At 43.0% G+C, this 22,272-nt stretch overlaps 1 protein-coding gene across 3 annotated transcripts in view; it reads left to right on the forward strand.

Moving 5' to 3' along the window:
* The window catches only part of BACH2 (BACH transcriptional regulator 2), a 181,734-nt gene extending 162,345 nt beyond the window's left edge, over positions 1 to 19,389 (forward strand). For 2 of the 3 annotated variants that reach the window (XM_021545439.3, XM_021545448.3), the window contains exons 6-8: positions 2,863 to 4,407; positions 13,386 to 13,592; positions 16,833 to 19,389. In XM_021545439.3, the coding sequence (XP_021401114.1) occupies positions 2,863 to 4,407; positions 13,386 to 13,592; positions 16,833 to 17,312 (2,232 nt within the window). In that variant the 3' untranslated portion in view covers positions 17,313 to 19,389. Of the gene's footprint in view, positions 1 to 2,862; positions 4,408 to 13,385; positions 14,255 to 16,832 lie in introns of those variants that run through there. The other variant, XM_077782304.1, reaches the window with a different exon arrangement.
* The last annotated feature ends 2,883 nt before the right edge of the window (positions 19,390 to 22,272 follow it).

Raw genomic sequence — 22,272 nt, forward strand, 5'->3', positions numbered from 1 at the left:
AAAGTTATTGTTTGTGCCGTTTCAAGAATTGGCACTAGAGAGATTTCTGCCTGAGGGCAATGACAAGTGCCGGGTGCTTGAAAAGAAACTTCCTCCCTTCGGATCTGAAGATTGTGAGAGTGAAGGTTGTGTCACTGGGTAATATCTCCAAAGGAAGTCAAGGCACACATTTGCTCGGAGTTTTCATCATCTTTCACATGAGGCATCCGCTGGGCACCATGGGGAGCCCAGGGCACAGTCTCGTGGCTCTGCTTCCGATACAGGAGCACAGAGCAGCTCCAACAGCTGCCTTGCTGCTGTTTGTCACCGTGCTGATGTACCTGGAGCAAAAGCCTGGTAAGACAGCCTTGCTGTGGGGCTGTATGAGTCAGCCCGAGGCTGTGCAGTGCCTGGGCTGGGGCGGCAGGCAGGCAGGTGAAACCCCGGCCCAGCACAGAAAATTATTCTAATTTGCTTTCCAGCCATTCCACCTAGTGGCCAAGTGACACCACTGCCAGGAGAGCCGTGTTTGTTCTCCAATCCCCGGAGATCTACGCTGCTGCCGAGCTTACAAGATATGCAGCAATATGTAAGCCCCCACAATGAAAATCTTACCATCAGCCTGCGAGTAGCTCATTAAGTTCCCGAGCAATTTTGTTAATCATGCTGCATAGATAAAATGCAGATAGGCCTTTAGTGAGCTGATAATCTAACAAATAGGCAGAAAGTGTAACACTGATAAAGCAGAGATTTTTATTTTAATAGCCAGCTGTAAATCTTGGCAATTCTGTTCCAGAGGCGTATTGTTAAACAGGAATGTGCAAGTGTGTAAGTATGTGCATGAAAATGCACTGCTTCTTAAAATAGCAGATAGAGCAGTAATACTATGGATGGAATAGCTATTGGGAGCAATTTTAGAGGCGTTTTAAAATATTTTTCTCCCTATCAAAATCTGCACCACTTGAGGTGTCTTCGTAATCTGCTATCATAAGTACAGATCTATGAATAACAAAGGCTTGTTTCTCAAACTCAGGATTTTCTATAAAAATCTCTGAACTCTACCGCTGGTCCTGAGGCAGTATAGGGCTTTATAGACTTTTCATTGAGATGAACCAAATTATTCACTCAGATACACTCTAGTCACAAAATAGACCTTCGTAAATTCATGGCCTGATGGCTCACCAGCCTTTTGAGCAGCTGCTTTGCTCAGTGGCATTAATTCAATTGGAAGAATAGTAAAAAGCAACTCACCTTCAGGGTATCCCATACCATCCCAAATATACCCTTCTGAAGAGTGGGGAAGTGGGAGTTACAATCCTCACAGCCTGAGGAAGGAACCTGGTCTCCTACTTTCTAGGTTCCCCCTCTTTCTTTAGGCCATTTTGCAAAAAAAAAAAAAAAAAAAAAAAAAAAAAGAGAGACAGTGCTTCCTCTTCTTGTTTATTTTAAACAAAGAAACTGAGCTGGGGGTGCCTGCCAGAGACATCTGCATCCAGAAGGAGGTTGCAGGCCATGCATCCCAACCTCATACAGGTATGCAGGCGTTGGCTGTGCTGAATCCCATCTAGACGTCTTTGCCTGGTATGCAAAGCACAGGGATCTCACATAAATAAGTGCTCCTTGCAACAAAGGCAAGAAGGTGTCTCAGTGAATTGAGACTGAAGGGACTTACCAGGGTCATGTAGTAGGTGGTTGGTGCAATGGGAAATTCAGTTATTGTCTTCCACATCTCAACCTTGTGTCGAAAGCACTGAATTTTCTTGTGGAGAAACATTAATCCTTGATGGTGTGTTGTAGTTCTGAAACAGCATTTTGCTGCTTCATGAAGAATAATTTTTCCAATCCCTTTGTCTCATACCCATTGGGAGAAAAAAATGTAAGAGAAATTTGTGGCAGTCAAAGTATTTTTGTCAAAAATAGACAATATCTATAGTTTACTATGTGGCTTAGCAACTTATTTGATAGCTGTATGTAAAGATACAACTGTAAAAAATGGGGGGGGGGGAAGTGTGTACTTTTTAATATTTTATATATAAATGTTAAACACAGATGGTATGGAAAGATGAGTAGCAGTGCATAAGTCAGACCTGGAACAGTTGACTAGAGATCACTCTCCTGGAAACAGTTTCTACTTTCTACAAAGAAAATTGTGGGAAATTAAGTACCGAGGTGGGACTCAGAATAATTTCTGCCATTTGAACTATAAATATTAATTTCTTTTCTGTTAGCTGTACCTCAGGCTGACTAAAATCAGGAACAGTATGAGGGGAATAATCTCCATGGGATGGAGGAAAGTTATGCAGTCTGTACTTACCTATTATGTATTCAGCAATGGCTTGCAAAAAATTGAGGAAAAAAAAGAGGAAATGGTTTGCTTTTGAAAGAGGCATAAAGGTGCTTTCTCTTGAATTTTTCTGTAATACTAAGTGTTTCCTTCCCAAAACACTTTTTGGATAAGTGGTATCTTAAGCTTGAAACCGCTGTTCATTGGACCTTCCATCAGAGCAGAAGAATCAAAATTTAATCGGTATTTTCATGGTTGGGTACTGTAGCAGAGTTAAAATTAAATCCATGTAAAAATTAGCTGTGTCCAGGCTAGTTTTGTCAGTCTTTTATTAGGGCAGAGACTTAGTTCATAGATCTTCAAGATACTTGGGGAAAATAGTCTCAGTTCAACCTGTACAGTGATGTACAGGAGCAACACAAAGGGAGCAATCTTCCTGGACGTAGCATCATTACAGGTGTGACAGAAGAACAGCTGGTGCTCAGCAGTATTTATTTCTGAATGCCAGATCTGTTAGTTTATCTAACCACATGATGAAGGACTTGGAATGATAGCAAAAGCTGATGGTAACACTGGCAATTTCCTCTCTACTTTTGCAGGTCACTGTCAGGGGATTTGGTCCATTGTTACAGTTCGCCTACACTGCTAAGCTGTTACTCAGCAGGGAAAACATCCAGGAGGTCATCCACTGCGCTGAGTTCCTGCGCATGCACAATCTGGAGGACTCCTGCTTCAGCTTCCTGCAGACACAGCTGCTGAACAATGAAGATGGCCTGTTCCTGTGCAAAAAAGATACCACCTGTCAGCGCATGCATGATGAGGAGAACTCCGATGGAGATGAGGAGGAGACAATGGAATCGGAGACGTCAAAAATATCTTGCCCAAGGGAGAGGATGCACCAAGAACCCTTCAATTTTGAAACCACTGTTGCTGGAGCAGACAAAGGCGAAGGGATGCTGCCTGATTCTGACATGCTGAGAGATAGCAAGGACAATTTGGATAAAGATGCAGTAACACGGTACCCCAGATACAAGAAATACCAGCTTGCTTGTACCAAGAATGTCTACAACACATCACACATCAGTACCTCAGGTTTTGCAAGCACATTCAGTGAAGAGAGCTCTGGAAATGGCCTCAAATCAGGACTTGCTATGGGGCAGATAAAAAGTGAGCCTCAGAATGAAGAGAACGATGAAGAAAGCATCACACTTTGCCTGTCTGGAGATGAACCTGACATCAGGGATAAAGAAGGGGATGTTGAAATGGACAGGAAACAGCCAAGCCTCACTTGTGTCGATAGGCCAAAAAGTGGGTCTTCTCCTTCTTGCTTGCGGTCTTTCTTCAACAGAACAAAAAGCATAGATTTGGTTGGCTTCCCCAGCACTTCCCAACAGCACTTTGGCAGGAGTCCAGCATGCCCTTTTGAAAAAGGGACAACTCAGGGTGACCACAAAACTGATTATGTCCCTTTCACGGGGAACTATGGACAGTCCCATGCCATGCAGAAGGATGCTTCCAACTTCACAGTAGGATCACCACTCAGGGGGCCCGGCTTTGAAACTCTCTGTAAGCAAGAAGGAGAACTGGACAGGAGGAGTGTTATATTCTCTTCAAATGCTTGTGACCAAGTAAACACTTCGGTGCATTCATATTCTGGTGTGAGCAGCTTGGACAAAGACCTCACTGAGACTGTGCCAAAGGGTCTGTGGGCAGGCAGTAGCCAGTCTCTCCCCAGCTCTCAGACCTATTCGCACGGCGGACTGACAGCTGATCACTTGCCGGGAAGGATGCGGCCGAACACCAGCTGTCCGGTGCCAATTAAAGTTTGCCCTCGCTCTCCTCCTCTGGAAACCAGAACCAGGACCTCCAGCTCGTGCTCTTCCTACTCGTACGCAGAGGACGGCAGCGGCGGCTCTCCCTGCAGCCTGCGTCTTTGCGAGCTCTCCTCTTCCCCTTGCTCCCAAGGCCCCCGATTCCTGGCGCCCGAGCACCAGGAGCCCGGCGTGGTGGGGGATGGATTGTACAACCCGGTCCGAGCCCAGATTAAATGTGAGCCATCCTATGGAACAAACTCCAGCGATGAGTCTGGGTCATTCTCAGAAGCAGACAGTGAATCATGTCCTGTGCAAGACAGAGGGCATGAGGTAGGGATTTAAGATAAGTACATATATCACAGTTGTTATGACCCAATTAATCTCTCCTTCATTCTCTCAAATGACTTTGCATTTCCCCAGCACTTTCTTTGTTTATAGGGGTAAAGAGTAACTTCTGGTTATTCCATCATCAGCTGAGTGCACGTGATTGACTTCCCACAAATAGATCTGATTGATCTCTGAGGTGTTCAGCACTTCTAAAATTTTGGGTGTAGGAAAACAGCAAACTGCTGAATGATAAGAGTGCATTGATGTGCTTTGGGTTCTGCCAGCAGTGTCCTGTCTTGCTTCCTCCCTCACAGACTTCTGTGGCACAAAGCACTGTTCCTTATTCTTAGTTTGTTGAGGTGGTTCCAGCTCCACTTGTTACTGCTGTGTGTGTGTGTTTGAGCAACCTCAAGCTGTGCCTTTCCTGACACCAAGGGTTGGACAGCTTGTCTTGAAGAGCCAGGCTGCATGTTGCCAGCAGAGGTGTGAAATTACTCAAACAATTGTATAGCTGGCCACCCAGTCCTGTGGGAATGGCATTCAAGTCATCTTCACATGTGTGTATGTGTGTATGTGTTGCATGTTCAGGTACTGCGTTTTGCCTCTATTATGTGACAACTTGAGATCATGTTCCCTGCCTGTGACATTTTATTCAAAGCTCTAGCAGCCATGGCATGAATGGTTTCAGAGAGAAGTTATCCTTTAGTTTCCAGATTTTTAAGGGAATGACAAGAGAATGATCTGGAGCTGAAGAGCAAGCTGTCAATTTTCATGTAGCTCCCCCAAGAGGGGGAGGAGAAAGAGGGGCCCTCTCTGAAACTAGAGATGGGCCAGCTGAAGATGCTGCAGTGATAACTGTCTAACCATGACCAAATAAACTGTCTGTGTGAAGTCACTACTTTTAGGGCAGACTAAAATCAAGGAGATATGTTGTGGAGTCCAGAAAGTGAAAAAGACTGGAGGTGTATTCACAGTTTCATTAGCAATCTGCATGACCCAGAGAACATCTGAGTGAAATCAGTTATCAGGTTCCTCTAGTAATGCTGAAAAACTCCACTGAGAGCTTTTGCTTCAGTGTGGGGAGCAACAAGTGCTGAGAGGAGGGTTCATATGCTGAGAGCATCCAGTTCAGAACCATGTGGGCTTAGTTATGGAGTGGGGATGAAAAGAGTGAACTTTATTCCTCAGTCTTTATTCCAGCTACATCCCAGTCTTTATTTTTCAGACAGATGTGGGTGCTTCCTTTAGATGGCTGCTTAGCTGTCAGAGAGAGCTGAAGAGCTGGGGAGCCTCTGGTGTCCTAATCCCTGGTCGCACTGAACCAGAGATTCTGAGAGGACAGTTCCTCTTTGTCCTCATGTCGTAAGCAGGGGACGATGCAGAAGGGAGAGGAGTCTCTTAGGGAGGCTGTCTGGGATAGTGTGCAGGAGATCTCATTTGGGAAGCCCTACAGCAGCCCAGGCTGTAGCTGGGTTACTCAGTGAAGTCCTGTCTTTACAAGGGGCAGAGGGCAGCAGGGACCAGGGACCATCCATTTCCACCCATGTGTGCTGCTTGCTCAGCATGAGGCAGTGCAGAGGGCGGAGGTTAGCCTTTTGAGATTTGATAATTAATTAGCTGTCATAATTACCTAATTGTGTGGAAATATGCTGCAGCAAAAATGAGCCTGGAAGAATGAAATTAGAAGCTTACAGGTGGTGGTTTCCTAGAAGAAAGGTATATGTGAATATGTGCAGGAGAGCATGGATGAGAGGAGGGACGCACAAGGAGCAAACAGGCAGCTGTAGGAAGCTGTGTGGAGTGCTGCTGGCAGGCAGACATCTGGCTCTGAGACAGTGCTAGCAAAGGTCTGCTCCACTCCTGGTTTTGCTGCTGATTCTGGTTTCCTCTGGGGAAGATTTTCTGAACTGTGCTGAGCAAGTTTTCTCCCTGGGACTGCTGATAAGGCTTTTATTTTTTTTTTTTTTTTCCTCCCCCAGGGTATTTTGATTAGGACTGCTAGGCATTAAAAATGTGGTGAGGAAATAAATGCTCTGTGAGGTTGCATTGCACTATCCTGAACAAGCCATGGGTAAACAAATCACACCAGTGCTTTGGTAGAGATTTTGTTATTTTGTTTAAAAATAGATCTTTTGAAGGTTGTTACCAATACAAGAGCAGACTTTGCAGCCTTATTTAACAATACTGTATTAAGACAGTGACTTGGGTGTGTATCCTGCAAGATCTGCTGCTGTGGAAGGCTCAGGAAAGGGTATCTTAAACCAGACAGTAGAAAATAAATAACAGCAGCAGGAAGTTCTTATATAAGTTGCTTTACCTGCTTTTGGTAGTTTGGCTGTGATTAAAACAGCAGGAGAGACTCACAGCTGTCTGAAATGGACAGCTTTCTGTTCTTCACCTCCCTGCAAGCTGCATGGGAATCTTTCTCCATTCCTGAAATTGTTGCTTTGCCCTTCCTGTCCTGATGACTTCACAGACAGGGCCCTTTCCCCCTCTATATCAGAACACACAGTGTATTCTGGGCTTCTATTCAAAAGGCACCTGATAAGGTATCTGGGGGTGACATGCTTGACCTTCTGGAGAGTGGCCATGCAGGTTCTTCTGCTGCAGGTCAGCTTTTATTGGGGTGGGATGGCCTGATGGGAATAAGCCTGGTGGACTCTGACCATCAGTTATCTCACAGGGCTGCTCAGTTCCCCTGGAATTTGGACCTAGTTGGTCATAATTTGGCTCACAGAGTGCTGTCGCTGCCAGAATTAATTTCAGAAAACATCATTTGCTGGGGTATTGATTGTGTGAGAAGTACACAGATGCCATTCTGGAGCACATGGCCAAAGTTGCTTGGTGCCAGAAGTGGGGTGTTGGGGTTCATCATGATGCCGTGTGAGTGAAGGTTACCCCAGCTTGTGACAAACCTCCATCTTACTGGAGGTGCAGAAAGCAGTCACAACTGTCAGAGGAGATGGCAGTCCTTGGAACACCACTTGGTAAATCTTCTCCAGGATGTCCTTGCTTATTGCTTCCTTTCCTGGAGCCACCAAGACTCTTCTATGATCTCCCTTTGTTAAGGCTTCCTGAGAAAAGCAGCAAGCGCAGTGTAGGGTGTACCCATGTACAGAGTTGCAGGAACAGGGCTGTTACTTCAGCTATTGGGACTTGACAGAAATATTTAATAGTTTGTGTTGCTCTTTTCACTCAGTTCTCTCAGGCCTCCACAGGTTGTGAAAAATCAATTACTGAGATATAATACTAGAGAGAAGACATAAAGCTCAGTGCTTACAGGCAGGTTCTGACAATCCTGCTTAAAATAGCAACAACAAAACAATAAGCCCTGAAATAATGAATTGTTGAGAAGGAAGTAGTCTGTCAATCTGTTAACCTACTTAAGGAACAGAAACTTTTGCACTACCTACTTTTTTTGGTATTCCTTTTCATCAGCAAGTACTTTAGATTTTTTGTCTGCTAGAAAATTTGTAAAAAATGTTGTACTACTAAACCAGTTAAAAAGAAATCTCATCTCAGTCTAATATGATAAGTGAGTTTTTTGAGGGAAAAAAATAAACAAGGGTAAGAGGAGGTAAGAGGTGGAGTTTTCCAAGAACTATTAGTATCTAGAGAGTTGCATTCAATGTCTCCTCATCTGTAGTTCAAAAGAATTTCCTGCAAGTCAGAGCCCCAGAAAAGAGCAGTAAACCAAAGCTGCTCTACCAGAGATCTACTGTAACTATGTTGAGTTACCTCATCTGAGACTGCTTCACTGCTTAATATTCCTACTCAGTGAAGAATGTAGCATGGAAAGAAAGGCAACCAAGAAAAATACATGTGAAGGTTTTAACTTGCTGTGGTATGTGATAACTCCCCAGAATTTGATGATCAGTCACCCCAGCTTTCCTGATTTTACTAGGTTTGCAAATTTGAAAATGAGAAAAATTAGTCTCCAGGTTGTTTTCTGGTAGATATTCTCCTGACTAGCATAGCATCAGCAGAGCACTGGGAATTGTTTCTCAATATCTGTTTAAATGGTGTCTTGTCAAACATTGGTCTTGTAAGATAAATTTCATGGAATTTTTGTTTTCTTTCCTCTCTTCAGTAGGAATGGTATCCATACTGGTAGCAAAGAATTGTTGGATTACAACAACACTGAGAGTTTGAAATTCCAGGAGGGTCCTTTTAAACACTATATTATTTTGTGGAGCCCTACAACCAATTCTTTTATACTCCGGTCTGAAGACCTTGCACAAGCTCTTGAAGGACTCCAGTTCTTGAGCTGCAGAAGCAACTCTTTCAGAGAAATACTGTACTTTATCCCCTGTCATTTCACTGCCTGATCTTCCATTCTTAAGTGCACCTGTGGTTTCTGTCAGTGTTTCTGTGCTATCTGGTCTCAGAGAAGCCTATTAAACAGCAGGAGTATCATACTGCTGTGCTCTTTGAAGGGCTGGAAGCTGGGAACACTGCAAGCAGTGAATGGGAAGAGGTCAGCCCAGCATTCTAAGTACCAGCAGTGTGTGGTCTGAATACAAGTCCAAATCATGGGCTAAAGGATGAGAATCCCATCCACATCTCCTGATTCCTGGGTTAAAGCACTCAGGCATGGGATTAGCCTGGTCCCCCATTTCTGTAAGGCAGGTAGCAAATCAAAATGTTACCCAGCAGTGCCCTTTCAGGCAGCATTTGCTGACCCAAATGCCTCTCATGGCCCTCACAAGGTGAGGCTGGAGTTGACCCCACACCGCTACGGGGCCATCAGTTGTCTTGTGTCAGATGGAACATACTGCAATGGAACCTGCTGATCTGAAGTGGGACAGTTTAGACCCTGGTTTGTTGACACAATGGTAGATCTTCACTGCCTGGGCTCATCATTCGCCTTTTGCAGTCCTCTGCCATCTTGGTGTAGTTGACACTTGAAAAAAGGAGGTGTTTTGAAGGTTTTATCTGTGTCAGTAGACAGCAGGATAAGAAAATGCATCTTGGCTATCCCTTGCACAAAGTATGGCCCATTACCTTTGGGCTTCTTGGATAGCCTTTGTCCAGATGAAATTAGGACAGGAATAGGTCCCTAGTCTGCAGGACCACAAGTGGTGCCTGAAATACCCTGTAGACAATTGAGCCCCTATCACAGGTGGGCACTCCTCAGCTCCTGCCGTGGAATTAATTTCTTCCTGAGTGTTTGTGGAAGACAAACCTTCCTTGCATGCTACAGAAGATACTTGAAAACACTGAAAACACGACATTAATGCCTTGGGCTCTTCTGTGTGAAGCCAAGTACCCATTTCTGCATTTTAAAAAGGCATTAATATTATTGAGTACCTGGGCTGGATTGTTTGGGTGGGTCCTGAGAGCCTTCCAAGGATCAGCAAGCTTGAGTGTCAGAGGCTTTCAGGATTTGAGGGCACTAAGGCAGCAGGCTTTTTTCTTACAGCTCTGGAGCAACTGACCAACTGGGACAATGAGTTCCACCTTCCCATGCCCACTACATAATGGTTGCTTTTTGTTATGGATAAAATATTTGTCCTTTAAGTTACTGTGATGTTAAAGTGACACTTGGGAAGTTTATTGCCTTTACTAACACTTGGTTAGGGTGAGATGATGTCTTAATTAAGATATAAAGAAAGAATGAAGATGGTAAGGTTACTCATAGGATAAAGAAATTCCCAAGAGTTGACATTTTATATTTTAATGGGAGTGAATACAGGTCCTAGGTTCTTTCCTTTATTCCAGGTGAAAAAGAGAGGGGGGAGAGCAGCAGCAGTAACTAGTACAATAGAAGAGCAAAACAGCAGCAGCTGGCATATGATCCAAGCTGGCACTAACTAGTGAAGCTTGAAGGAATTAATTGATTATATATGGGCCTTGCATGTGCTGAGTCAGTCCCTGTCCCTGTCTGTCTACATCACTGCTCTGACTTAGCCTCTCAAAGCATTGACATTTCCACTGGCATCCTAATGCTAATAAGTGGGGGGTGGGAAATGCCACAAAATCCTAACCAGGTTTCCTTTTTCCCCAGGGTGGATTGGCAAAGTTGGGGCAGTAGAGTCTGCAGTGGTGGTAGAAGGTGCCAGTTTATTTGTTGTGTGGTGGAAAGCAAGCTTGTGCTGCCAGTGTAAAAATGCAGGGAAAGAGTAATTGTGCTGATAAGAGATGATTTTGGATTTCTGTGAGGTTAGCTCTGGCTGGAGTAACTCCTGGAAGGAGCAGGGATCCCACTTGCACTTTAAATTTTAAATCGTTTGAACCAAAAAATCATAGTAATTAGAAAGAAAACTTTACAAGAAAGCATGCTCCTTGGGGTTTTCTTTCATATCTTAGAAAAGATTGACTGTGTTTCTCAGACACCTCAGGTAAGTTTCTCTCACCTCCTGCAGATACTGTGGGATGCAGAATCTTTTCTGAGTTTTAAGTCCACCCCTTCTGCAGCCAGGAAGGAGAAGCTGTGCAGCATTGCCATCTGAGGGGAGCAGGACATTAGGTAGTCCCAACCCATCATTTCAGGCAGCTCTGGGTGAGTCAGATGAATCCCACCCACTGCACAGTTGCGGGCTCTAGCAAAATGACTCACCACTCTGTTATGATAAATAGCAGCTGAGAGTCTTGCCCTGTGCAGATGTAAAACACTTTAGCCTCTCACAGCAGCAACACCCCGGTGCAGTTATTCACTGTGTCCGTGCCAAAAGCTTGGTGGGTTGGTATTTTTTTTTTCAGTTGACAGCTGATTTCGAAGAGGGAGACAGGCAATAAAAATGCTGTGAATGGTGAAGGAAATGAGTCTGACTCACTTCCACTTTCCCTTTCACATTTTTAATCCTGTGCAGTGCTGCCTGTGACAGGAGTGGGATTATGCTGGGATTACTGATAGCAGTCTCTGATCTGCTGTGTAGATGGTTTTATTTTAAATCCCTTTTTTTTAATGAATCTTTTTAAATTTATTTTCCCATTTCCCTTCAGCAACTTCTACCTGACATATTTAAATTGCTTCTCTTTCATTCCAGCTGCAAACACATCTCCTTGCAAGTAAATATGTTTTGAAAGGGAGAGGTAGGGAGAAATAAAGTTAACATTCCTTTCCATTTTGGTCTTAAGAAAATAAGGAAAAACTGTGAACATGAGGCGGTTGGTTTTGCAGTGAAACTGATGTCTTTCAGAGAAAAGAACTGTCTGTTTTCATTTTCAGACCCTGGTAGAAGCTTGAGAGAAAAGCAGGTTACATTGAGCTTATGTTGACCATCCAAAGGCTGGGGAGGGGAAATCAAACAGGTTTCATGTCATTAACTGGCAGTCTGTAAACAAGGTAGTTCACATCCCTGTGCCTAAGGTCAGCCTTTGTGTGTACAAGCAAGAATTTGGGAGGGTTTGGGCAGTGTTTGGCATTCCTTGCTGCTTTAAATTGACCTGTCAAAGTAGTGTGTTATGAAGCATTGCCTGGACATGTGAGGCAGAGGGGCATGAATGAACATTCAGGGCATGAAGCCATCTCAAAGAATGTGGTTGGTGTTTGCACAGAACTTCACGTACCCCAGGCTTGGCAATGCACGGAGCAATGTTAGAAGGGTACAAGAAGCAGCCAAGAACACCTATAAACAAGGTGAGGAGCTGCTTACTGGCAGGCTCAGGTGCCTGGTGAGGGTCCATGACTGTCGATGCCAGAGGCCGCTGCTGTGTGTTGGTGTACGTGTGTCCTCAGCAAACTGTTCTGCTTGAACAACTCAGCTCTCTGAAGAAAAAAACTTATAATCCACGTTGTTAGTTTTTTTACTTCCAAATAATTATTAAGTGCACCATTGGAAGAAAATACATGTTTTAAATATCAAAGGAATTTTTTTCACCTGTACCTTTTGTTTGGCTGGAGCAATTTACCTTCTTTGCTAGCCTGTGTGCAGAATAGTCTCCTTGTTCCAGATGAGATTGTACCAAATAGGGACAGAAACATAAATATTTACTGCCATCTTTTGGGCAGTGTGGGTATGACTCAAAAAAAAGAAGGGGTCAGTCTAATTGCTCTGCATCTCCTTCACCTTTGTCAGCTGACTCTTATCTGACCACCAAATAAAAGAGTTGGCTGAAGAACATCTGGTTTTTGATAGTTATCAGTCTGAGGCTCTAAGTGAAGCAAAGGTTTCTAAGGGGAGGTGCTTAATTTGATTTGAGCAAGCTGATAGATTTTGGGAAAAAAAAAAAACCTAAAAGGCTTTGAGCACATCCACCATTCTTCAGCTTTTGACACAGTGTGTGTTCATTGCTTCAGGCTGCTGGGAGATTTGTGTTTTTCTCTGCTTTAATGTATAATTGCTAGTATTCTTGAAGTCAGACCCTGACCTTTTCAAGAAATACAATTTCAGTGCTCTTTAGTCTGCAAGAATATTAGAGTATCAACATAAACAGGTTTATTTTAAAATGTATATATTTTAGCAGGATAGGATATGTTGCATCACACTCCTCTGACCCTTTATTCGTATACAGTGTTTTGCTTAGTTGAAATGCTGATTAGGTGACCTTTCCTAATTGCAATACATTATTTTTCATCCACTTGAGGTGTCAGGTTGTATTTTTAACCTCATACTTAATCAAACTTTCAGTCCTGCAGTCCAAGCAGATACACATTTCCTGCTGTGGTAATAGCCCCTTCCTTGAAATTAGTTTGAATATAATAGCAGCAAGGTACTTCACTCTTTCCAAAAGGCCATGTCTCTTAGTGGACAGAGCCTCCTTTAAATGCAATGAGATCATTTCTTAAGGCTTTGTAGAAAGATGAAATTTTTTATCTGGGATTCATATGTGTCGCTGATTTAAGTACGATTATCATCTTATCCTTACCATCTGGACCTCCACAATGTGCCACAAGGGAAGAACTTGCTCAGTGTAAAACTTGGTTTGTTGTTTATTGAGGGGGTGGCAGCGAAGATAATCGTCCTTCCGCTCACTGTTGTTCAGCTTGCATTGAGCAAGCAAAATATGACTCTTTGCTCTTGTCTTGTTTTTTTTAGGTGAAACTTCCTTTTCCTGTTGATCAAATCACAGATCTTCCAAGGAATGATTTCCAGATGATGATAAAGATGCACAAGCTAACCTCAGAGCAGCTCGAGTTCATCCACGATGTCCGCCGGCGCAGCAAGAACCGGATTGCAGCTCAGCGCTGCCGCAAGAGGAAACTGGACTGTATTCAGAACCTCGAATGTGAAATCCGCAAGTTGGTGAGTTCCGTGCCCTCGCCACAGCCCAGCTCACCCTCACACTGTAGCCTGCAGGGCACCAACAGCAATTCCAGTCCCGACTTCATGGGTTCAGTCAGTTTGTACATTCATGAGCAGAATTCACAGTGGGCAGTGCCACTACATTTTAATGTAAGGGAGTGAGGAGACTGGAGTGAGCCCAAGAGGCTGCTCAGAAAATTCTTGCCACCTTCAGTCATGGTATGGACACCTCAGGTGGGATTTTTTGTGCTTCATTTTGCCTTGTTCTCTGCTCAAGCTGTAGGAAACGTAGTGTGAAAGAGGCAGGGATCTGTTGGAAGAAGCTGAGTTACCATCACCTCACAAATGGCAGAAAGCCGCATGACTTTGGGTTACTCACTTGCTGCCTGTGCCTGTCTGCTTCCCGTCTGTAACAGGGAATGTGACACTGACCTCACAAGCTGCTTGGGAGGCTTAAATCATCAAGGTCTCTGAAGTCTTCAGATGCTGTGCTGCTGAAGCCCTGGGGGAAAAAAAAAAGAAAAATCAAAACATTGTTCAGAGTAGTGCTCCACTGATGCAAAACAAACAACACAACAAAGATAAACAAAATAGTGAGCAACTGCTTCCTGCACTGAGTATAATGCACAGTGTGTACAGGGTGACTCACAGGTTCTGCACAGTCAAAGAGTGGATGGATCCTCATCAAGTTGCCAGAAGAAGCAGGTCCAGTCTTAGCTGCACATGCCTGTCTCTCTGTACTGAGCTGGTGATGGGGAGGAGTTCCTGTCTCTTATTCTCCATAGCCTCACGGGCAGCACTTGGAGGACTGCACTAGCAGCAGGGGGTGATTCAGCCTTATATCTGTAGCCTTCACTTGAAAATTAGTTTGAGTTAATTGATTTCATGCAATCCTGTGACATTGCTATTATTGCCTGATATGGTAAACTAGAGACAGACAAAATAAAAATTTTAAGTCCTCTCCCCAGCACAAACACTCATCTCAGGGGAATGAATGAAAGGCATATGAGTGGCCTTGCGGGCTTAATCCCTGCTCAGCTTGAGGAATCAAAAACCATTTGAGGCACAGGATTCTTCCCAAAAAAAAGTTGATGTTCCTATTTAGCAAAGGGGACTTGAATATGTGGCAATATGCAGTGAGTGAGCCAAGTAGGGAAGGTCCTGCTGGAGGTCCTGCTGGACCTGTTTGCAAACGGTGAAGGGCTGTTGGGTGAAGTGATGATTGGATGCCTTCTTGGGCACAGTGATGACAAGATTATGGAGTTTTTGTTTGCTGGAGAATTAAGTAGGAGGGTCAGCAGAACTGCCACCTTGGACTTCCAGAATGCAGGCTTTGGCCTATTTAGGAGACTGGTTGGGAAAATCCCTTAGGAGGTAGTACTGAAGGGCAGAGGAGTCCAGGAAGATTGGATTCTTCAATAAGTAAATCTTGCAGGCACAAGAGCAGGCTGATCCCCTGTACTGAAATATGAGACATTGTTCAGCCTGGCTAAACAAAGAGTTTTGTCTGGAACTCAAGGAAAAAAAATAATTTTATTATCTTTGGAAGAAGGGGCAGCTACTCAGGAGGACTACAAGAATATAATGAAGTTATGCAGGGAGAAAATTAGAAGGGTAAAAGTCCACCTAGAATTTAACCAGACTACTGCTGTAAAAGACAATAAAAATAGTTTTTTAAACAGAGAAGCAAGAAGAGGAAGGCCGAGGAGAATCTCTGTCATTTATTGGATGCAGTAAAAACATAGCAACAGAGAAGGAGGAAAAGGCTGAGGTACTTAATGCCTTCTTTGCCTCAGTCTTAATAGTAAGACTGGTTGTCCTCCGGGTACCCAGCCCCCTGAGCTGGAAGACAGGGACAGAGAAAAGAATGAACACACAACACGTGACCACTGGAAATTCCTTTGTAGTAGTCTGTCCACTTTGTGATCAGCAGTTTCCAGTCTCATGAATTACATAATGGTGCTGTGGTTTAAGGGTTTTTCACTTGGCTGGGTCTTTTTTACAAAAGACCCCTTTTCCCCCTGAAGTTTACTTACTGTAAGTCACCCATCTTCTTGACACAGATGGTTTCACAGCAGACAGTGAGTGAAATGGTTGTATCCTCAGAGTTTGATAGGTAATTTTTTTTGCCTGCTTTCTCTCACTCATTCATCTACCCACTCACATTCCTTTTTTTCCCTGCAAACTCACAGCATATTCTCCTCCATAATTCATCATCTCAAGATGTACTTGAGCATCTGTTTATTTTTTTATTATTTTATGCTTTCTTGATAGATTTATCAATATTTTAGCAGTTAGTTCTTTTCATGTGCACTGTTCTCTTTCACATTCACACAGCTGTATGCTTCCAGTGTGGGCTCTGGACCCAGAGCAATACTATCAGCTGTCAACAACCACCCATAGTTGGATTATCTGAGTTGTGGAACTTTCACACCTCAGATGCTGAGACATCTTGGGTTTAGCAGTGTTACTAGGTGAGATACGTGGCTGTGCTGCTTTTGGGGCCAGCTCAGCTCTGGAAATAGTTCTGGTACTCTACAAAATCTCATCTACTCTCTTGAGCTGTATGCCCACCTGCCTGAGACAGAAGGAGGTGCAGCAGGACCATCCCAGTCAGTCTACACTGAGTCAACACCATTTTTTAGAGGTGAAACCCTAGCCTGGGTTCATAAAAATATCTGTATGAGCTCAAGCCCAAGCCTTTAAGCAGCAGAACATAAGAAAACAAGCCATAGTGCAGGCCGTGGAGCACACTTAAATCCCCTAGTGAATAAACTCACCTCTCTCAGTGCTAACAGGGCTCTGAGGCGTGCACCCAGCCTAAGCAGCCAACCTGACAGTTCAAGGGTGAAGTAAACATCAGCAGCATTCCTCACTTCAGGAATTATCACATTTTCTTGCTGATTAGATAGGAAATGGCATTTCTCCCTCAAAATGTTTTGTTCGGAGTTTTTTTTGTATCATCTGTCAGGCAGCCTTAGTTTATAAAGGGAGCACTTCTGTGGGAATCTCTTGGGATTCTATCCTCTTCCAGTTCAAATGTTTTTCTCCAGATGTTTCCCAAATACTGTCCAAACAGGCCATGGTGGTCAAATACTTGATGTCTTTGTGACTTTTCCTCTGGCCATATGAAAACAAGTGTAGCACATTGGTGTTCTTCGGTACTGCTGCATACATGCCCAAAGTGAGCTGGCAATGAATGTCCCTTCCTCAGCCTAAGATGCCTTCTGTCTTTTCCAGGTGTGTGAGAAAGAGAAATTGCTCTCAGAAAGGAACCAGCTGAAAGCAAGCATGGGAGAATTGTTAGACAACTTCTCGTGTCTTTCCCAAGAAGTGTGTAGAGACATGCAGAGCCCAGAACAGATCCAAGCCCTCCACCGATACTGCCCCGTTCTCAGACCCATGGATCTACAGCCGGTCACCACCATCAGCCCCGCCCCAGCTGGTGTGGAGCAGAGCCTGGTGACCTCCCAGTGCGTCGGGGAGAGCATGCAGTGCTGCTCGGAGCAAGGCTCAGTGCAGCTGGGAGCACCCTGGCTGCCCAACAACATCTCGGAAAATTGTTCGGCTGGCGCGGGATTGGATGGAGCCGATGCAGGTACTTACCCCGAGAGAGAGCTTCCACCAGAGCAAAGCAGCCAAACGGTCACGGTAGACTTCTGTCAGGAAATGACTGATAAATGTACAACAGATGAACAACCTAGGAAAGATTACACCTAGTGACTCATAACCTTAACGTTACACCTGGTCAGGTGTTCTTCAGTCAGCCAGTGGCAGTGTTCATTTGTTGTCTAGAAGAACGTATTTGGTGCACACTACAGTGGTCTTAGCAGCAATACTGTTTTTAAGTATTCCCTCCTCTCTACAAGCAGGAGTTCTCTTCACAATGGTGCTATCCCTTGCTCAGGCAGGGAACGAAGCAGTGGCAACACTGTCTGTTTTTGTATGTTGATTTCAATCTTAACAGGGATGGACATAACACCTCTGAGGACCCAACCGCAGCTTTTTTCTCAGTGGCCCATGTCACAAAACCCTAACTCAGGAATTTCCTCTGAATGTTCAATTTTTCATTGAAGACAGCTTCTTTACACATCAAAGTTTTATAGCTAAACTGTACATATTATATATAATATATATAAAATATATATATCCATATGCAAGAGTCCCTGCATGCCTCAATTTTCTCATCCTACAAACTGGAAGCTTTCATTTCTATTGTACAAACAAGTTCCAACATTCCTTTTTGTCTTTGATGCTAGAACTAGTTTGGTAACTTGTTACACGGTAATTTTTTCCTCAGTTCGCAGTTCAGCAATAGCATTCAATTTGTACTTATTTATAAAACTTTAATGTCGGAAACTTATTTGAGATTTTATTATAGACAATTTTTTTGGCACAGCCATTTCGTGCCACTTGAGCAATGTGGAGTTATTTTATTTTCTTGCAGATACTGTACAGTAATGGTCAACTTTGCCACTTGCACTGAGTTTCTGGTCAAACCTCTTTTCATTAATGAAGTCATGACTTCAGAATAACTTGAGTATATGGTTTTCTTTGCTTTATGGCTTAAAGGAAATAGAAAATTTTTATCTAATAGACAAACACTCAGGAGCTCATTATGTAGTAAAAACAGTCTTGCCAAATACTGAATTCACTATACAATTTGTAAAGAGAATCTGCTTGAATTATTTTTATATTTAGACTTCTTTCTGTTTCACAAACCAAGTTTAAGTGCTTGTGAGTTAATGATGCTTTTGGAGTCTTATAGGGGAAAGTATATTTCACTCTTTAGAGAAAAGTGTATTTGACAACTGGATCAATTCATCAAATGTTCCACGAAGTAAAGCAAACAGAGATCACGTCAATATACTTGGGGGCTTTTTCTCCAGCCCCACTCTGCATCCTTTACTCATGGAAGCAACTGCTGCTCCGGCTAGTCCCCAGAGCCTGACCTCAGCTGTCCTCAGACATTACCTGTTCTCCCCAACCAGACCCAAGCTGTAGAGGTGGGTCAGGTGAAGTCAGTGACCCTGCCTAGGCAGGCAGAGTTGCAGGATCACACCCCTAGTTGTTGACTTTGGCTTCCTTACGGAAGTCCAGCTAGCACTGTATCCTCTAAGAGCAAAACATACGTTTGCCGACACCCGATTTGGTCACTTACCCATCAAATTGTTGTGTTCCGGGATCCTCTCATCCTGCAGCATTGCCCTCAGCACAAACTGCAGCTAAAAGAGCGCTGTCTCAAAGGAGACTACTCAGTGAATTGGCTTAGTTGTAACTGTATTGGACTTGTATCTTAATGTTGACTCATGTTATGACTGTGTGAGACAGCAGCTTTCCAAGCATAACATCTGTATGTACAGTGTAGACAGAAGAACAACCTCCTAATGCTTTTTTTAATAATTACTACTATTCTAAGTGTACTGAGTTTTTATTTTGTGGTTCTTTGCCCTACATGTGCCAGGTTGTGTGGCTTTATTGACGACAACTGTCATGTGCTTTATTGGCTGATATTGTTTGTTCTCGCTGAAAAAAAAATGACCAGCTGTTCACACCTGTTAAAAAAAAAAAAAAGTGTGGGGAAGCAGCTTCTCAGAAGCACTAAGTGATAATGTGGTCTTCTGTGCTAACGTTTACACTAGAGGTGTGCGCTGGTGGTTTTTTGAGGCACTCAAGTAGATCAGCATCTTGAACCCTGGAGGAGGAATCAGCTCCCTCTCTCCACTTTCTTCCATCTTCAGACTGTGCTCATGGACTGTCGCCCACTCGCCACAAAGTCTTGCTTTTATCCTCCTCATGCAAACTCTTGTAATTGTAGCCAAGCTACTGAGGAGGAACTGCATATAGCATGTGCCATGTTTGTTGAAAATACTTTTTTCCCCCGCATGTACAAAGAAAAACTAGTATATAATGTAGGAGAATATTTATGTTTAGGTATTAATCATTACTGTACAAAATCCTTACCTTTAAATGTTCAAAAATATACAAATGCCATAAACTCCTAGTTCACACAGTTGAAAAAGGGGGAGGAGTTGTCCTTTCTTTTTAAAAGAACTTAACCTAAAAATATCTGAACCCCCTCCCAACCATCCTTTGCAGGTAACTGCACTGAGAAGCTCTTTGGTGGGGGGATGGGATTTGATTTTCCTTTGAATTTGTTGACGTTGCAAAGCAGTTCTGTGCTTCGCAGAGAAGTTTTGTTTCTATGAGACCATGGTGAAAGCTAGAATTTAAAACTAAATGTGAATCACATTATAGAGTCATAGCTACTTGGGGGGGTTGGGGGTGGGCGGGAGGGAAGGGTCAACTGACACAGTATTTTAAAGATGTTTTTCTGTTGCCTTTTTTATTTTTAAGTGACCTCCTATATATATGAATAGATAGAATGTTTTATGAGTATAAAACCAAGTTTTAACTTGCTTCCTGACATGAAGATTTACTCTACTAACAACTCATGTGCAACTGGTACTCTTGACCTCATTCCAATGGTTTAAAAAACCCACCCACACAACCCATTGCGCTGCAGCTCTTAGGTTTGACCTGGCCTCATACTGGTGCTGGGTCCCTTGATTTCCTCTACCTTGGGAACTGATATTTAAAACCACTGCTCAAATAAGTGTCTCTTCCGCAACCTTTCTCTCATCTCTCTCTTTCCCTCCCCTGCAAGCTTTTCTGGATGTTTGATTTCATTCTTTCCCATTAGAAGTGGCTGATTTTGTGTCATTGCTTCCTATATTTACATGTATCATGGTTTTTCAGTGGGGTTTTTTTGGTGGTGGTGGTGGTTGTTTTTTGTTTCTATTTTGTTTTGAGGTTTTTTTTGCTATTTGAACCATGTGGCTTTCAAAGCAGTTACTGGGCTAACGTTTAAAGGAAGGTATTGGGAGAATTAGTTTCAGACTTGGACGTCAGTTTACATACCCAACCATTCTTGTCTCACGAGGTCAAACCAAATGACCACAAAACTTCACTGGAAAGAGCGAAAAAAAAATCTGACTGCAGAATTCTAGGAGTTTGGCCAGTGGTCACTGTGATCTTAAGAATCTCTTTGCATTTGTCAAAGAGGATACATGCAGCATCTCTCCTGCTGGGCGTTGCTTGGGAATGGCATGGTGAGACCCTATCTCCCTGCTGAGCACTGCTCTGCTCCCATGGGCACATGAGTCCTTGGAGCTCTGTCCAGTCTGTATCTAGTCCTCCTTTTCCTCTGCCATTGCTATACTTGTATTGCCAGGAAACCTCATTTCATTTAGGCTTGTTATGCTTTGTCAGGTGAGTACTACACTATATAATGTGTTTGTTTCTCTGCGTTCTCTGGGGGTGCCTTGAACACAATTAAAGCTCATTGCAAGCTGATTCTGGAACAAAAAGGTAGTGAAAAAATAAATTAAAAAAATAAAAAAAAGAGCTAAAACAAAACAGAAAACAAGCAAAACAAAAGCAAAAACGTTGGCTGTATTATCAGGAGATCCCAGTATTTATATCACTGACTTCCTAACGTGATGACTCAGGCGTCAAGAGTTTGATGCTGCAGTATAAAACTATTATTTTATATATTGTACAAGTAATTTATTAAATGTCTTTCTAAGGGTATATGCTGCTTTTAAGATGCACTATATTTTTGGATCTAATCCCTGTATTATTTTTTTTTCCCAAGGAAGTAAAATGTGCTGCAAAAGCAAGCCACAGTGATTAGTATGCTAACTGCTACTTCTCTAAAGAGCAGAGTGGGAACGAGATATGTAACTTTGCTAAATGGATTAACTCCTGCCAGAGACATGATTAATGCTGATACTGTGGTTGTTAATCTGGAGTGTGACACTTCATCATGTCTCTATCCTAAAGAGCGCTTAAATAGAAGTTAAAATGCCTAGATATATAGTTAATTTTTTAAATATGTGACTTCATGATTGCCTAGTAAATAAAACAAATCTGCATGCTGGAATCACTATAATCCTGTAATAGAATGAAAACTTATCCACTAGGAGAAAGCATGGTGAAGCATTACAATTCCAGAATCAACACCACATCCTCATCTGTGTCTTGTAATCCACTGCTGTGGTGGTGGAGAGCAAGGGGTGTGTTTGCAGAATAGGAGACCCATAGTGAATTTTGCAGTGAGACAAAGTGGGTATTTGCCAGGTTCCACAGGCTCACATTTTGCTCCACTGGACGTCTTGTACCATTGCAACAAGGAGTGCTGCTTCCACCTTTTTTTCCTCTGATCTGAGATGCTTTTGAAGGTGCCTCTGGGTGAATGTTGTAGCCCATGGCTACAGCATTTTAAAAGTCTCTATTTTAGGGCTGCCTTGAGAAGTTTTATCTCAGCATGAGCAGCGGGTTTGCATAAGGAGGGGATCTGCTAAGTATGGAGCAGTTTTATTTTTATGAGAAGTGATGTGAAATTCAAACTATTAACATAAAGAATTTCTGCTGTCTTTCCTGTTAAAAAATTTCTCAACACATTTTGACTTCATTTCAGTTTTGTCTCTGCCAACACAGTCCAAGTTAATTTTGCTTCCATATATAAAATACATGTATGTATGTATGTATACATACATCTATAATTCTAGTCAGATTGTGTGTTTGTGTATTTTCCTGTTTATAATACGTATATGTATATTTATAATACTCCCTGGAGTATTTTATGACTCAGGCATCAGGTCTGATGCTGTAGAAT

The sequence above is a fragment of the Lonchura striata genome, chromosome 3 (genome assembly GCF_046129695.1).
Source record: "Lonchura striata isolate bLonStr1 chromosome 3, bLonStr1.mat, whole genome shotgun sequence".
In the NCBI taxonomy this organism is placed as follows: Eukaryota; Metazoa; Chordata; class Aves; order Passeriformes; family Estrildidae; genus Lonchura; species Lonchura striata.